The 17,023-nt window shown below is 48.6% G+C and overlaps 1 protein-coding gene across 1 annotated transcript in view; it reads left to right on the plus strand.

Moving 5' to 3' along the window:
• The window catches only part of IQSEC3 (IQ motif and Sec7 domain ArfGEF 3), a 31,021-nt gene extending 14,316 nt beyond the window's left edge, over positions 1 to 16,705 (plus strand). The window contains exons 4-12 of the mRNA XM_067536241.1: positions 6,838 to 6,960; positions 8,056 to 8,222; positions 9,361 to 9,500; positions 10,415 to 10,540; positions 12,107 to 12,206; positions 14,890 to 15,051; positions 15,758 to 15,850; positions 16,504 to 16,547; positions 16,631 to 16,705. Coding sequence (XP_067392342.1) covers positions 6,838 to 6,960; positions 8,056 to 8,222; positions 9,361 to 9,500; positions 10,415 to 10,540; positions 12,107 to 12,206; positions 14,890 to 15,051; positions 15,758 to 15,850; positions 16,504 to 16,547; positions 16,631 to 16,705 — 1,030 coding nt within the window. The remainder of the gene's footprint in view (positions 1 to 6,837; positions 6,961 to 8,055; positions 8,223 to 9,360; positions 9,501 to 10,414; positions 10,541 to 12,106; positions 12,207 to 14,889; positions 15,052 to 15,757; positions 15,851 to 16,503; positions 16,548 to 16,630) is intronic.
• The last annotated feature ends 318 nt before the right edge of the window (positions 16,706 to 17,023 follow it).

Consider the following 17,023-nt stretch of genomic DNA (forward strand, 5'->3'; position numbering starts at 1 on the left):
CTTTCACCAGTTTGGAGCCAACGTAGGAAGGAAGTAGGCAGATTTGGGTGTTTCTTTCCCAGCATCCATCCCATAGACAGTGGTAGCAGAGTCTTCATTGGGGCTCGGAGCAGGGAAACAACACACTGGAAGAGCCTTTTTATTTTCAAACATTATATCTGCAAAGGTGGCTGCTGCCATGAACCCGCTAATGATTAACCAGAGGAAAACTTCTCCCACTGTCAAAGCTAAATGGCAAGCAGCAGGATGCCAGGATGCAGCCCCTAGGGACACAGGAGTGCAAGTGTTAGAAAAATAAAAATGACAAAAGGAAGCGTGACTGGAAGAGGGGAATTCTCTGTGGTTATGTTTACACTGCACCCATACCAGCTGACTTGGGTTCTCGGGCCTCCAGCTAAGAGGGTGTTTAACTGAGCTGTAGACATTTGGGCTCAGCTCCAGCCTGAGCTCTGGGACCCTCCCACTTCACAGGGTCCTAGAGCCCTGGCTTCAGCCTGAGCCCAAATGTCTACACCTCAGTTAAACAACCCCTTAGCCTGAGCCCCATAAGCTAGAGTCAGCTAGTATGGGCCAGCCACAGGTTTTTAATTGCAGTCTAGACATTCTTTCTGCTTCCCTAAACCATTGCTGATTGTTTCTGCGATCCGTCGCCTGAAGGAAAACAGACCCCCTCAGGAGACCAGCCCCATTGCTTTTCTCCCTCTGTTTTCTACCAGGTATTCCTTTCCTCTGCATATGTGTATTTTATGCAGACAAAGAGTCCAGATGTCTTATTCAGGACATTGTAGGAACCTGGGCCCCAGATCCAGAAGACATGTAGGTAAAGAATCACAGCCTTGTATCCAGAAGCACTGTAGGTGGAGAACCATGGGCCAGTGACAGGAGACTTATATGTAGGGAAGATTAATTTTGCCAAGTGCAAAATGCACTTCTCTTCTGATGAATACTTGCTAGGATTTCCTCGTCGTTCTCATCAAACCAATCCTGATGGCGGCGAGTGGAGTATCCAATTGATTCAGCACATGCCTTATGAATAATGGTCTTGAATGCCTCCCAGTGTGTTTGGATGTCATTGATGTTCTGAGGTAGATCAGTGAGTCTCTCAGTGAGGTGTTGCTGAAGAGTCTCGTGACTAGCATGATTTTGAAGTGCCTTGATGTTAAATCTCTTCCGCATTCCTTTCGGGTGTTTATGGAGTTGTGATGCAAGGCGCATGTTCATGATTGATCTGACTAAATGATGGTCTGTCCAGCAATCATCCGTACCTCTCATGGCTAGTATAATATGGACATCAGTAAGATCACAGGCTCTGACGATGACATAGGCAAGAAGATGTCAGTGTTCAGAATGTGGATGTTTCCAAGTGGTCTTATATTTGTCCTTCTGTCTAAAGACAGTATTTGTGGTAAGCAAATCATGCTCCACACATTTGCTGAGGATAAAAATGCCATTAGAATTGACATTCCCCACCCCTGATTTCCCAATGGTGCCTCTCCAGAGTTTGAGGTCTCGCCCAAATCTTGCATTGAAGTCACCCATGAGAATAAGCTTGTCTTCCTTGGCTGTGGCAGTCAGGATTGCATCAAGAGCACAGTAGAACTGCTCCTTGTTGTCTTCATCATTGAGTGTGGGGGTATACACACTGATGACTATGGCATAGGGGTTGTCGCTATGCTTAAAATGAAGCGTCATGAGACGTTCATTAATACCCACAGAGAGTTCTAAAAGCTGGCTACCAATCTTATTCTTGATGACAAAAATCAACCCCAGGAATACACCTCTCTTCAGATGACCTTCCTTTCCAAAAGAAGGTATAGGCACTTCCGTCTTCATTCATTTAGCCTTCATCTGCCCAGTGGGGCTCATTTATGGAAACAATTTCAATGTAATACCTTGCAAGTTCTCTAGCTATTATGGCAGTTCTTCTTTCAGGACAGTCACTGTTCAGCGAATCCCTGAGAGTGAGAACATTCCAAGTGGTGAACTTCATTACTTTGCTTCGTATGTTCTGACTGTAGGTAGAGTGATCCCACTGGACATGTCCATCCAGCCGGGTGGGCGGGAGTGGGGGGGGGGAAGAGGGAGGAATATGGGGAGTTGAGACAGCCTATGTTTAGGGCAACTTTTCTAGTCCCTTCCCTATTCAGGGTGAGCAGAGGGGATCCTGAAAAGGAGTGCTCAATCATGTCCATAGCTGCTGAATTGTGCTTCTATCTCACAAGTCCAAGCAGAAGATGACCAACACATGGTTGCCTTCTGTGTGCAGATTTGTGACTAGGGAGGCCCAGAGGTCACTGCTGCTGTCCCCACCAACACTCATCCATCACCACAAGGCTTTGTTAGTAGAAGATGTTAAGATCCTTGGCAGAATCCTACGGATGAAATCTTTTAATGTGGGGGAGCTGGTGTGCAAGCAGCAAACTCACAAAACTCGACAGGAAGGGGCCATGAATTTGGTGGCAGGGAAGTCTGAGACAACTGGAAGTCTCTGTGCTGCTGCATCCCTCATCTGCCTTCCGCAGAGAACTAGCAGGTCCTCAAGTATGCCTGTTCTGCTGTTGGGGTCTGAACCTTCTAACCAGCAAAAGTGAGAGACTTACCATCAGCTTAAAGCTGTAGTTCAAAAGAGGTTGCATGATGTCAAAAATCAGTGGTGGCAAGCGAAAGCCATGGAGGTCCAGAGCTTCGCTGATCAACATGACATGAAAAGCTTTTTTCAAGCAATAAAGGCCATTTATGGGCCAAGTTCAAATGGCACAACCCCTGTGCAATCCCTAGACAGCTCCACCCTTCTTAAGGACAATGTAGCCCTCAAGCAATGCTAAAAGGAGCACGTTGAGACTCTATTGAACTGCGAATATGAAGTCTCAGCTGCCACCATTGAGTCCATTCCTCAACATCCAGTAATAGAACCTCTTGCTGACCCCCTCTCTTCTGAAGAAGTTTGGCATGCCATCACTCAGACTATGAGTAACAAGGCGCCAGGTCCAGATGGCATCCCTTGGAGGTCTTTTAAAATTGGTGGAATAGCACTTCTGCAAAAACTTCATCAACAACTTCTTGTTAAGATTTGGGTTAATGAGAAAATTCCACCTGACCTAAAGAACACCAATATTGTGACCATTTTTAAGAAAGGGGACAAGTCAGTGTGTGGGAATTATCGAGGCATTGCCCTCTTCTCCATTGCTGGGAAGATCCTAGCTCACATCCTTTTGAATTGTCTCCTCCCTCTTGCCAAAGACACCCTTCCGGAATCCCAATGTGGCTTCAGACCATCTCGGGGCACCATCAACATGATTTTTGTTGCACAACAGATCCAAGAGAAGTGTAGAGAACAACACCAGCCATGGTTTATGGCATTTATTGATCTAACTAATGCCTTTGATTCCATCAGTTGTGAAGTGTTATGGAAGGTGCTGTCTAGGTTCAGTCATCCATTGAAGTTCATTCACTTTTTCAGACTACTCCATGATGGGATGACCACCATCATCCACTATAATGGATTGGAGACAGACCCAGTCACCATCCATACTGGTGACAAGCAGGGATGGGTTATTACCCCAACCCTTTTTTCCATCTATCTTGTCTTCTTTTTTTTTTTTGACTGGATTTTTATTCGTGACCATCTTTCTTCTGGAATTGAGATTGAGTATCACATGGATGGCCAGCTCTTTAACCTGCAGGGTCTTCATTATAAAACTGAGGTCACCAGGATTGTTATTACTGACCTTCAATATGCTGATGATTGTGCTATCCTTGCTCACACTGAAGCTGACTTGCAATCTACCCTAGATCTTTTCTCAAGCACTTATCATAGCCTGTGACTCTCCCTCAACATTGGGAAGACTATGGTGCTCCACCAGCTTACTCCATCATTCATTGCCTCCCTTCTCTCCCCTGGAAAATGATGAGCATTTCCCTTACCTTGGTAGCCACCTCTCCCAGACAGCCAACCTTGATGGGGAACTCGAACATAGAATCTGTTGTGCCAGCGTATCCTTCGGAAAGTTGCTTCATCCTGTCTTTATTGACAGAGATCTGCAGATGGGAAATAAGATCCTGGTCTACAATGCAGTGGTCACCCCACTGTACTTTATGGGTGCGAGACATGGGTGACATACTGAAGCCATCTTAAGCATTTGGAATGGTACAAACAGCGCTGCCTTAGGAAGATTCTCTATGTCAGATGGCAAGACCGTTGCACCAATGCCAGCATTGTCTCTGTAGCTAACATCACCAGTGTTGAGACAAAGACTATGAAACATCAATTTTGCTGGGTTGGCCATTGTGTATGGATGACTGATAAGCAAGTCCTCTTTTCTCAATTTAGTCATGGTAAGAGGACCCACAAAGGACAGATGAAATGCTACAAGAACACTTTGAAAGTATATCTTAAGAAGGGAGACATTGACCCCGCACGAATTGGGAAGAGCTGGCTGGCAATAGACTGCAATGGCGTTGCATCATACATCAAGCCTCAGCTCATTTTGAAGAGAATTCCCTTGCTCAAGAGGCTGAGAAATGGCAGAAGAGGAAGGAAAGTGTAGAGCATTTCAGCCAGTAGTTGTGCTCTCTCCAAGTAACTACCTTTCACATATGCAGAAAAACTTGTAGCGCACGGATTGGACTGAGCCATCTTAAATCTCATCAATGACTTTTCCTCTGGCAGACATCATCCTCGTATCGAGGGGTAGCTGATGATGATATGTAGGGAACCCCCTAAACAATAGCCAGTAGAGTAATAGAGAGAGGATCCAGCTAGTGTATCCAGTAGAGATAATGGGAGAGAAGATGGCTCCCTTATTCAGCAGGATACCAGAGCAGAAAACCTGGAGTCACTGAAACAGCCCAGCAAGTATATCTGAGGAAGAATGACAGAAAATGGGAAAGCACTGGCCAAGGGAGATGGATGGATGCTGGGTGCAAGGAGAGAGGGATGAATAAGTTGGAGAAAAGATTGAGGGATTGAATAAGTGCGGGATACATGGTGATGTGTTGGAGACAGTTAAGTGGGGAGCTGAGACTGGGAAGATGGAAAGACAGACATTTGTCAGATGAGTGAGGGATGGATGTGTGGGTAAATAGGGGATGGATTGGTGGGAGAGTGGTGAGATGGACAAGAAGCTGGATATGAGTCAACAGTATGCCGTAATTGCCAAGAAAGCTAACGGCATATTGGGATGCATTAGTAGGAGCATTGCCAGCAGATCGAGGGAAGTGATTCCCCTCTATTCGGCACTGGTGAGGCTACATTTGGAGTATTGTGTCCAGTTTTGGGCCTCCCACTACAGAAAGGATGTGGACAAATTGGAGAGAGTCCAGAGGAGGGCAACAAAAATGATTAGGGGGGCTGGAGCACATGACTTATGAGGAGAGGCTGAGGGAACTAGGCTTGTTTAGTCTGCAGAAGAGAAGAATGAGGGGGGATTTGATAGCAGCCTTTAACTACCTGAAAGGGGGGTCCAGGGAGGATGGAGCTAGGCTGTTCTCAGTGGTAGTAGATGACAGAACTAGGAACAATGGTCTCAAGTTGCAGTGGGGGAGGTCTAGGTTGCATATTAGGAAAAACTTTTTCCCTAGGAGGGTGGTGAAACACTGGAATGGCTTACCTAGGGAGATGGTGGAATCTCCATCCTTAGAGGTTTTTAAGGTGCGACTTGACAAAGCCCTGGCTGGGATGATTTAGTTGGGGTTGGCCCTGCTTTGAGCAGGGGGTTGGACTAGATGACTTCCTGAGGTCCCTTCCAACCCTAATCTTCTATGATTCTATGGACAGATGTTTGTTCATTGAATCAGGCATGGATGAACTGGGGAAGGATGGATGAGGGGAAAGAATGAAAAATGCATTGGGGGTGTATGGATGGCCAAGTGTGAGTGAAGGCTGACATGGGTGGGAGAGTGATAAGGAAGGAGGTAGTATAGAAAGATGGGGGATGGAATTGATGGTATGATGCTAATGGTTGGGTATTGGGCTCAATGGTGTTTTATGGTTTCCTGGAGGATGGAAAAGGTAGGGGAGGTGAGGGATGGAATGGATGGGGATGAGATGGATATGTGATGTTTAGAGGTGGTATGGATGGGGTGGGAATGGACGGGTGGTTGATGCGGGAGTGGATGGATGCTGAATGTGAGGTAAAGAGGCAGGACACGTTAAAATAGTGTATTTAAGTGGTATTTAAGGGAATAAGCAAGAAGAATGTTACACAGCCATGGTCTTTTGTGAAGTTTCAGTATGCCAACCTCCCAGTCTCCTATTTCCTACCAGCCAGATCAGATCATTAAAGAGAGAGAGTTACTGCAATGGTAAATGAACACTATAGACCTATGCCCCGACAGGTGGGGCATGAGTGAGGAGGTGTGAGGAAGGTACAGTGGCAAGGGGAATGGATGCATGAATGAATGGTGATAGATGTGCATGCAGGGACAACTGGGTGAATTGCTGGTGTATAAGGGAGGAACGGATGAGCGGACAGGTTGTGGATGGATTCGGGGGGTGAATAGACTGAGGAGTGGCAGAGAGTGAATCTGCTGGGTCAGTGCAGGGGTCAGTGTGTGAGCAATGGCCAGATGACAGGAAATAAATGAAGTAAAGACATGGACTTTCATAGGAACTACTCACCTGCTGCAGAATCCATAGGAAGCTCTTTTGCCATCACTTTCATGTCCCTCTGCGCCCTGTAAGGCAGGTGTTAGTGGTTCTTACAGTGAATTTGTGCAGTTCTCTTTGTGACTCTCAGCCTGGGTATGTGGCATAAGGAGCCAACCCCTGTTTCCCGTCAGAGAGGGTGTTATTTGTAGGCTTGGGGGCTGAAGAAGTTTGTGTTCCTCACCCCTTAGCTGTGTCGTGGACGAGATGGACTTCTCAGGCATGGAGCTGGATGAAGCTTTGCGGAAATTCCAAGCCCACATCCGTGTGCAGGGAGAGGCTCAGAAGGTGGAGCGGCTCATCGAGGCCTTCAGGTAGGAGAGCTGTCGCTGCAGTGCTGCCGCCGCCCTACTGGCTGTGAGACACCGACTGCTTACACTGAGAAAATAGGAGCTGGGATGTGGGGGTGGTAGGAAATAAGCAACAGTAAAGGCGTGACTGGAGCGAGAGTGTTTTTGCAGTGTTGTAGCCGTGTTGGTCCCAAAATATTAACCTCTGCTGGTGAGAGAGACGGGCTTTCAAGCCATGTAGCGCTCTTCTTCAGTCTGGGAAAGGCATTCAGTGTCACAGCTAAATACAAGGTGGAACCGATCGTTTAGCATAAGGAGCTAACACATGTTGCAAGAGACATTCGAGGTGTGATGGGCAGTTAACACTTCTGCAGCTGTAGGATAAAGGAGAGAGAATGACAGAGATAAACCTTCCTTTGAAGGAAGGGTAAATCCCGAGGCAGGCTAAAGGGTAAATCCCCTCTGTCCTGTCTGTCTCTCACGGGAGCTCAGTGGCATTCATAGTGCAAACCAGGAAATCCCTTGGAGGACTGATGCAGTTACAGGTTTCTAAAACTGGGTCCAGGAGTGAGATGGTGTCTTATATGGCTGTGCAGGGTGGAGAGCACACAAGGAACCTCCCAGCCCCTTGGCCCTGCATGAGCGACCCACACACGGAGCAGCCATAACTGCACTCCCTGCATGCATAGGAACACAGGGACTGCTCCCTCAGTGCGTACCTGTGGGGACTGTGCCCCAAAAGAGGGAAGTAGGAGGCGGGCCCAGGACCCCCCCCCCCACTCCCGCACCAGCCACACTTAGGGGAGCAGGGCACACCAGCCTGTGGAGCCCCTCTGGGACACAGTTGCTCCCTGAGCTCCCCAGGGGCCAATAGGGCTGATGCTTAGATGGCACAGTTTGCCCTGGGTGGGTAAGTTGTGCCTTGGGAGAACAGCCAGATACGCCCAGTGTGTGCGAGGAAGGTAGGAGTGGTTGCAAAGGAGTGATTTGCTCCTTCCTGTTGAGCTCCAGTGGAGGGGGAGCAGTCTGAGCCACGTTCATTGCACATCTAGGGTAGAGTAGCCTTTGATTTCCACTCTGGGGTCCCCATGATTTGCCTGTGCATCCCTCCCACTACAGCCAGCGGTACTGTATGTGTAACCCAGATGTGGTCCAGCAGTTCCATAACCCGGACACTATTTTCATCCTGGCCTTCGCGATCATCCTCCTCAACACAGACATGTACAGCCCCAACATCAAACCTGACAGGAAGATGATGCTGGAGGACTTCATCCGGAACCTGAGAGGTGAGGGAGCTGCCCCAGGTAGGCATAACGCCTGCCATTCCAAACTCTGTGCGCGCTAGGGCTAAAGTCAAAGGCAAACCGAGGCTTCTGTAACCTGTACTGCTGCTCTCTGTGAATCAGAGTGGCAGAAGCTTGAGATGGAAAAGACCTGTTAGCGCCTACCTAGCCCATCACCTGGTGGATCAGTGCAGAATTTCCTCTACAGTACATTCTCCAGCAATATGTCCAGCCCACTTATAAAGGACTCAAGGGATGATGTTTCCACCACTTTTTCATGAGAGATATTTATACAGTTTAATAGATTTCACTGTTCAGAAGTTCTCTCTGATATTCAAATTTTCCTTTCCTTGATTTCATCCTAGTTACATCCTATTGGATCTCCCGGAACGTGTTCTTTCCCTTCATGCTGCTTCAAATATTTGGACAAGATTTCCTGATAGCCTAAATCTTCCCTTCCTAAATTCTGTGCTATTCCCTCTAACTGTGCATCATTTGGACCATTTGAAATCAGCCCTTTCCTCTTCGCTATCCACACATGCATTCCGTTATCTTGGGTCTCACTTTAGTTGTCATCTAACCAAGATCCACATATACATCACCTCTTACTCTTGTATTATATACATACTAGGCTGTGGGGCAATCTCTGAAGGGAAGTGGTTGAATCCCCACCCTTGGGGATGCTTAAAAGTCGACCAGATGAAGCAACTAGTAAAAGTACAATTGAGCATGATCCTGCATTAGCACAGGAATGAGCTGGAGTTCCTAATAGGTCTGTGCCATCTCTAATGTCTATGATTATATGAAATCAATACAGGGTTTATTGCTGAGTGACCCTAGATATATAAATATAAAAAAGTGTGACGATAGAATGCCAAGGAACACATGGAAAGAAGCCAGCATGGAAAGCGGTGGAATAATGAAAGCCTTTACATTATCCTGATAGATGTCTGTCCTTTCTGCAGATGCGTAAGGTACATTATATCAGCAGAGAAGGCAGTATATTATATCAAGAGTTTATTGCTGCCTCCCCATCTTTCCCACACCACCTAGACACATAATGTAAAGAAGGCAATCGGTGCATGCTGGGGACTGTTGGCTCCTTCCTTTCTCTCTGCCTAGCCTGCTCTGTGCTTTGTAGGAGTGGATGATGGTGCTGACATTCCTCGGGAGCTGGTGGTGGGGATCTATGAGAGGATCCAACAGAAAGAGCTCAAATCCAATGAGGATCATGTGACCTATGTCACCAAAGTGGAGAAATCCATAGTAGGGATGAAAACGGTGAGTTCTTAACCTCTGCTCCACTCTTCTCACCTCTACTGCCCTCACTCCTGCAATCTCCTGTCTTCTCCACCTTTGCCCCTCCTTCCGTTGCAGTTGCATCCTTATGCTTTGCCTTCTCCATTCACTTCTTTTCTGTAACCCCTTCTTTATCTCCCCCTCCACTACCTTCTGTCCTTTAACATTTGCTCCCTTTTCTTGGATTCCCTTCTTTCTTGCAATCTCATTCCTTCGTAATTGTTTTGGCGCTCTTTAGCCAGAATTTGGCTTAGCTGCTGCACTAATCCTCTGGCCAAGAGCCTTATCACAGGCCCTGCCTGCTGACAGCTCAAAGACAGCTCTGCAATGCTTCAGGCTCTCTCAGGTTTTGTGAGGACCCAGGAAACAAAAGTAAAAGTCTGATAGAAAGCGATCTCGGCCAGCTCTCTAATGAGCTCCTTGAGGCGTGCAAGAGTTAAGAGAACCCCAATGGTTTCCTTGGCAGAGATTGATGAGTAATGCAAAACCACACTATTAACCTGAACTGTGTGAAATAATCTCCAGAGGGCCAGAAAGTTACACACCCGCAGCTGGGGTGATCGCGGGATGCTGAAGAGGGTAAGCAGCCACCCACACAATCCCTGCAAGCTAGATGTGTGGCGATACGATTCAATAATAACAGGAGGGATTCCAGTTACTGCCTGCCCCGCCACTCCATCGGGTTCCTCAGAGTTAAAGGGCGCTGGCCAGTTTCTTGCTATAGCAAGCGGGCAAAGTGATGGTGAAGCGAAGGATCCAGGTGGGCAGAGCTGGTCCATGCTACTGCTCTAAGGCCACATGAGGGTTTGAGCGGCAGGTGACGCAGAATCGTTTGGGAGTGGGGGTGGGCGATGAGGACATTTCCCCACTTAATTTCTCTCTCTTGGTCCTTGTAGGTTCTGTCTGTGCCCCATCGCCGGCTGGTCTGCTGCAGCCGCCTTTACGAGGTGACGGATGTGAACAAAGTGCAGAAGCAGGCTTCTCACCAGAGGGAAGTGTTCCTCTTCAACGACCTGCTAGTGGTGAGTGTGCTCTGGGATTTTAGGCATGAGAGCGATGCCAAAGAAGGAGCAGAGCAAGAGCAAGCTTTTCTGGGGATGTTGTGAAGGGCAAAAGTATAACTGGGTTCAAAAACGAACTGGATAACTTGATGGAGGACAGGTCCATGAAGGCCTATTAGCCACGGTGCTCAGAGATGCAACCCCAAGTTCTGGGTGTCCTTAAACCTTTGATTACCAGAAGCTGGGACTGGACAACAGGAGATGGATCACTCGATAATTGCCCTGAGGTGTTTATTCCCTCTGAAGCACTTGGCACTGGCCACTGATGTGAGACAGGATACGGGCTAGATGGGCCATTGGTCTGACTCAGCATGGCTGTTCTGATGTTAAAGGAGCTTCTGCATCCAGAGAGGCATACTGCCCAAACGGTAGAGCAGGAAGGGATACAGGCTGCCGGCAGAACTAGGCCATGTCATCCCCCCAGTCTCACATCATAAGAAGAGGCCATGGCCTCCCCCCTGGTAAAATAGCAAGGCAATGGCACCCAAAGGCACCCCTTCAAAAAGCCATGTCCCATGATGGTTCTGTGTCCCACAACAATCTTGAACAAGCAAAGCAAGGTCACTACTTTCCACAGTAACTCCATTCTTGTCACCTCTCAGTGAAGGTCAGTTCTTTATCGGTCAGTGCAGTGGCAGGCAGAGCTCCCCTGCTGTCTAAATCCTTCCTAATGGACACTGCCAACCCACTGCCGCGTTCAGTGTAGATTCTGTACACAGATGTCCATGGCAGTTTAAAAACACATCCCCTGTCCCCCGGGAGCTTGCAATCTTAATTTAGGCAGACATCAGGCAAACACTGAACAGTCAGGAGCAAGATTGGGAGCAGACAGTGTGGGAAAAAAGTTCAGCACTAGAAAACTAATGGTAAGACATGAATTTGAAGGAGTAATTTGAAGGTGGATTGGGAAGAGGGTTATTCCAATATTGGCTCAGGCTGTGCCTGTGCCTTGCATCTGTACATAAGGGGGAAAGGCTCCTTGTACGGTCACCACGCAGGCGCTTGAGTTTAGGGACTGCTCCCTGCTAGTGTCTCCTGGGGCAGGGAGGATATGCAAGGCAATGGGCAGATGTGCAGGAGAGAGAATGTGCTACCCTCTTCTAAGAGGCAGTGCAGCATGCGTACACTTACCTTGCCCCCCGGGCGTTCTGGAAGGCATGTTGTCTATGACACCCTCAATGCTAGCCTGTGCCTTAAATGGCAAACTCTGGCCCACAAGGGCTGGAGTGAATGTAGGTTTGCTTGCAAAGTTGCAAGTGGGAGAGTGTCAAAGAGACAACGTCTAAGGAGCGAGAGCTGTAGGATCCAGGGCTTTGTCTCTTTAGAAATTGTGAAGGATTGTTGTAAGTGCAGCATGCAGCGCGGTATGACAGGGAAATCGCTAGACAAAAAGCCCATCGGTTACCATTAGTCACTCTGATGCTGTGTTAACAGAGCTTTTCTGGAGTGCACTCTAAGCATTGTGCATGGTTCTTGCCTCATTCTTTCCAGTGCCCTTAGCTGCTGATGTATTTCTCTCTTTGACAGATCCTCAAGCTTTGCCCCAAGAAGAAAAGCTCCTCAACCTACACATTTTGCAAGTCAGTTGGCCTGCTGGGGATGCAGTTCCATCTCTTTGAGAATGAATGTAAGTCTGCTCTGGACTGGCACACTGGAGGGGATTGGCAGGGGGGCCTGGAGGGGAGGTCCCTGCAGCACCAAAGAGGCTTTGGCTGGAAAGGTTTCCAGCAGTGAGGATTTGCGCATGTTGCCCAAACTGAGGGCGGAATTATTACTGCATGGGGAGAGTGGGTTGGGGAGAAGTTGCTCCTACCCTCTATCCCTGAGCACAAGAGGGGAATGGCTCACTCTGCGGCAGAAGGGGGTGCAGCCGGCTGAACTGGTGATATGGCCAGGGCCACGCACATAGCCAGCACCAGATGGAGACAGTACCAGTTGGAGCGCACTCTTAGCAAGGGTCCCCCCCCCCCCCTCCCCACAGGTATCACGCCTCCAGCTCTGCCTTCCACACCACTGTTGTTCAAGCACTACGCCTCCTCCCATCGCACCAGAGGCGATGAGACACAAAACAGGGCTGTTGGAACGGCACCCACAAAAGCGCGGCACGGGGCCAAACCTTGTCAGCTTGACCTTGATGGTCTGGGCATGGAGCCATTATTTATCATTCTTTAGGCTGGTTCTGTGGAGGAGGCGTGCCAGAAACGCTCAGTGGAACTGAAGGGGCAGGGTTCAGAGCAGGATGAGATGGCAGTCTTTGCACAAGCTGCTGCTGTTACTGGTGGGTACTTATGGACGCATGTGCGGAGTACGCCATGGAGAAGGGAGCTGCTAATAATACTTAGCCTGGGCAGAGCCCTTTCCATCCTCAGCGCTCTCTGCAGACTGGCTGTTTCACCCCCACAACACCCCTGCGAGACTGATACGGGCACTTTGACTTACATCCCCATTGTACAGCTAGGATGGTTGAGGCTGAGAGGTGAATGGCACCGAGGGGTGTGGCTGTCAGAGCTGGGGTTAGAGTTTAGTAGGGTTGTTATTATTAATATGTTTGCTATGGTAGTGCCTAAGGACCAACCAAGAGTGAGTCCTCATCATGCTAGGCTGGGCAAACATGGAGCAGACAGTCCCTGCCCCAAAGAACTTACAATCTAAATAGACAAGACGGACAGAGAGTGGGGGAAGGGATATACCACACAAGCGGAGCGAACAGTGGGATGGTGGAAAAGGGCACGTCTGTGCCACCATTATTTATTCATTTGGGTGGATTTAGTCAGGCGGAGGATCAGCTAAATGGAAAAAGGAAGGGAGGTTGATGGGGACAGAGAAGAAGAGGGCAAGTGGGGCAGATGCAGAGTGAAACTGAGGCGAAGAGACCTTGAGGGAGCGGTAGGGTTGGCACAAACAGCTACTCAGCACAGGGCAGAGAAAGTCCAGGTAAAACTAGAAAATTCTCAATGTCTGAAGGTTCTTGCTTTGACTGCTTCTGCAGCTGTCCCTACTGGCTGGAGTCTCTGGCTGATTCCTCCCTGCATCCACTTAGTTCTCAGAACACTGGCCGTCAACTCTCTCTGCTTTTTTTTTTACTCCCTTTGCCTCTCGTCTGTCACGTTTCCTGCTATGCCTTCTGCTGGGTGGGAAGGAAATGAGTCTCTCTGGGTTAGGGTGGCCACTCACACATTCCCAGAACACCAGACAGGAGTGGCGTGACCCCACCCTGGCCAGCATGATCTCACACACACCATGCAGGAGTGCAAGACTGCAAGCTCACACCAGCAGAGGCAGAGCGGCGTGCTCGTCAAAATGGCATCCCTTGTCCAGTACTGGACAAAACCACGTCCAGTTTTGTCTCAGTCCCAGATGGGGGACAAACCAACCAAAAATAGGATTGGCCAGTTTAAAACCAGATGAATGGCATATGTCTCCTTGGGTCCTGTTTCCCGCAGTTCTCCCTGCACAGTGGAATCACCTCCCAATCTAGGTGGTGCCCATTGCTGGCTTGGACAGAGAGCAGTCTATGACCCATGTATAACCATGTCTCCTTCTCTGCCAGGCCTCCTGCTGGCTTAGACAGGGACCTAGAGTGAATTCCTGGCCCCACGGTAGTCAGTGGCAGTTTTGCAGTTGACTTCAGTGGTGCCAGGATTTGTTCTGTCCCCTGCTGGGTGAAAGACAGATTTGTTGCCTGAATGTAAATCCTTTTCTCCTATTCAAACCAAGGGCCCTACAGTCATATCGGTTCTGAAAGTTTCCAGAACACATGGCGCATATCAGAAGCATTACAGTTGTTATTCTCAGTGCTGGAGCGTCCTGCACGCTGTGCTGGTATTTAGTGGAATTATTGCAGTGGTGTGTCATTGCTGGAGGTTGCTGACCTCTGCCTTGTACTGCAGTATTTGTGCTTGCACGGTATTGTGCAAAGTTCCCTTTTGCTGTGCTGTAATCTAGCAGAGGAGATGCAATCATGTGGTGGTGACCAGTTATATAGTACAGTCTGTAACTGCAAAGAAGGTGTGACAGTTGTGGTTTGGTGCTGCAGGTGACAGGTCCTCTGCTGCACTTTCAGACAATCACCTGTACAATCACAGCTCCTACACTATAGGACAGCATAGGATCTGTGACCTGAACAGTGCAGGTTCCCAGATGCTGCACTGTGATATAGTCCGATGGTGCACTGCGTCCTTCCATCAGTGCAAGAGCTTCTTGAATGTTGTGCTGCAGTGGAAATGATGCAGCCACATCTCAAGCGAGGGCTGGTGCTGTTAGGTCTCGGCTTTTCATTCTGTCAATGTGTTTACATGTCTTGTTCTCAGATTACCCCCATGGCGTCACCCTGGTAACTCCAGTTTCGGGCTCAGACAAGAAACAGGTACTGCACTTCTGTGCTCTGGGTTCAGAGGAAATGCAGAAATTTGTGGAAGATCTAAAAGAGTCAATAGCAGAGGTGATGGAGCTAGAACAGATACGAATTGAATGTAAGGCTTCCAGCGTGATCCAGACTCCATGCAGTCATACTGTATGTATGTCCATGTGTGTGGGGGGGCTGAAGATCCCTTCCGTGGGGGGTGCATGTTGGAATATGTATGTGATTGTCCCTATGTATGTTCATATGCAGAAATGATCTGTGAGTACCTGGGAAGATTCTGTATATATGAACTGGTATAAACAACACGTTCTGATAACCTTCATCATGTTGCATCATTTTACTCCATGAGCAGCAGCATGGCCCAGCAGGCAGGTACTGGACTGGGAGTTAAGTGAGCTGGGTTCTGTTCCCAGTTTGCTGGTGACCTTGGGCCAGTCACTTCTCCTCCGTCTGTGTTTTGCTGGGTGAAATTCGATGGCCTGTGCTCTTCAGGTCAGATTAGATCAGGAGGGTCTCTGCTGGCTTTATAATCTATGAATGGATGAATATTCCCATTGGAGTCAACGGTATGGCTCATGGAGTAAGGCGCTACTCACTGTGAATGTGGGTGTCAGAGTCTGTCCCAGCGTGGGTGTTTATGTGCAGACGCATACACAGCATCGCTAATTCCTGTTTCTCTCCTGTCTTCCTTTGCCTCTCTGTCTCTTCCTGTTTGTACATCTGCTCTTCTGGCTGGCTTTCTCTTCCGTTTCTTTGTCTCACCTTCACTCTGCTCCCTGTCTCTCCCCATTCACTTGTATCCTTCTGACTCTCAGGGGAACTGGAGAAGCAGCAGGGGGCAAAGACTCTTACGTTAAAGACCAATGGGGCTCAGACGGAACCGCAGTCCAAGCAACCATCTCCGACAGGTTAGAGGTGACTCTCCTTTGGGGGCTGGCGGCGCAGCTGTCACCCAGACCCTCACACAAGTATTTGCACTGACTCCAGTGGGAGTGCACGCTCGCTCAGCCCCGTGAGTAAGGGCTGGGCCCTTGGCAAAGAGTGGAAGTGAGCTGGGCAGAAGTGCTCAGCAGGTACCACAGAAAATTCTTTAAAAGCCTCTTTGATGGCCACCCCAATTACAGAATAGCCATAGAGAACCCACTGATGGGGAAAGGCGACCGACCAAAGTCCTCTGTTTATCCCCAGAATGGACACAGCATGGGCAATTGCACTGTAAGCCCTTCTCACACCCTCCTACCAACCTGCCTCCTCCACCACCTCTAGGTACACAGGCTTTGTGTTCATTCATTCTCTGCCAGGACTGCCAATTAACGCCAGATACAGCAGTGATTTGGGTACCAGGCCACAAGAAAGCGAGCTGGGATCAGCAGCTCATTTCAGCTACACCCCTAAGTTATCATCACATGGTAACAACAATCAGTGGCCATCAATGTGGGCTGAGGTTGAACCAGCAGCCGAGAGGCTCTGTAGCCCCTCACCAGTCCCCTGAGCTACCACATCCTCAGGCTGTGTCATGAGGTATCGGTCTCATCACTGACAGGTCTGTTTTATTTCAAAGGCAAGAAGGAGTTGGGGGAGAAGGTCTCAGATAGCACAGTGGAGGTAAGTAGCGCACAGAGCAGCTGAGGTAAGTAATTCTCTCTCACTTCAGCTCTTCTCACATTCTCTGTTGTTTCTTTTCTCAGGTTTTAATCAATGCCTCCCCAGCCAGACTGACAATTTTACCAATTTCCAGAGATACAATTAAAAGTTACTGCTAGGACGGGTAATACAACTTTCAAATCCAAACTAAACTTCAAAGCATTTTCAATCCGTTTTTATAATTGCAACATCCTTCATGGACCAAGCTCCCAAATGCCATAGACTAACCCACGCTGCTACTTAAAGGAAGACTAAGAACTCAGCTAAAGACTGCCTTGACAGGCCACTGACATTGCTAACGCCATGCAGTCACCAGTGCAAACTCACCTGCAATAAGCTTCCCTGCAAAACTGGCCCCAAAGCTTCGCCTTCCTATGCTGGGAACTCCTTTGTCCTGTTTGCACATATTTCTGCAGGGACCTTCAGCTCCTAGCAGA

Source organism: Emydura macquarii, unplaced genomic scaffold (assembly GCF_026122565.2).
Source record: "Emydura macquarii macquarii isolate MOO-44397 ecotype Brisbane River unplaced genomic scaffold, CSIRO-AGI_Emac_v2 contig_3530, whole genome shotgun sequence".
NCBI lineage: Eukaryota > Metazoa > Chordata > Testudines > Chelidae > Emydura > Emydura macquarii.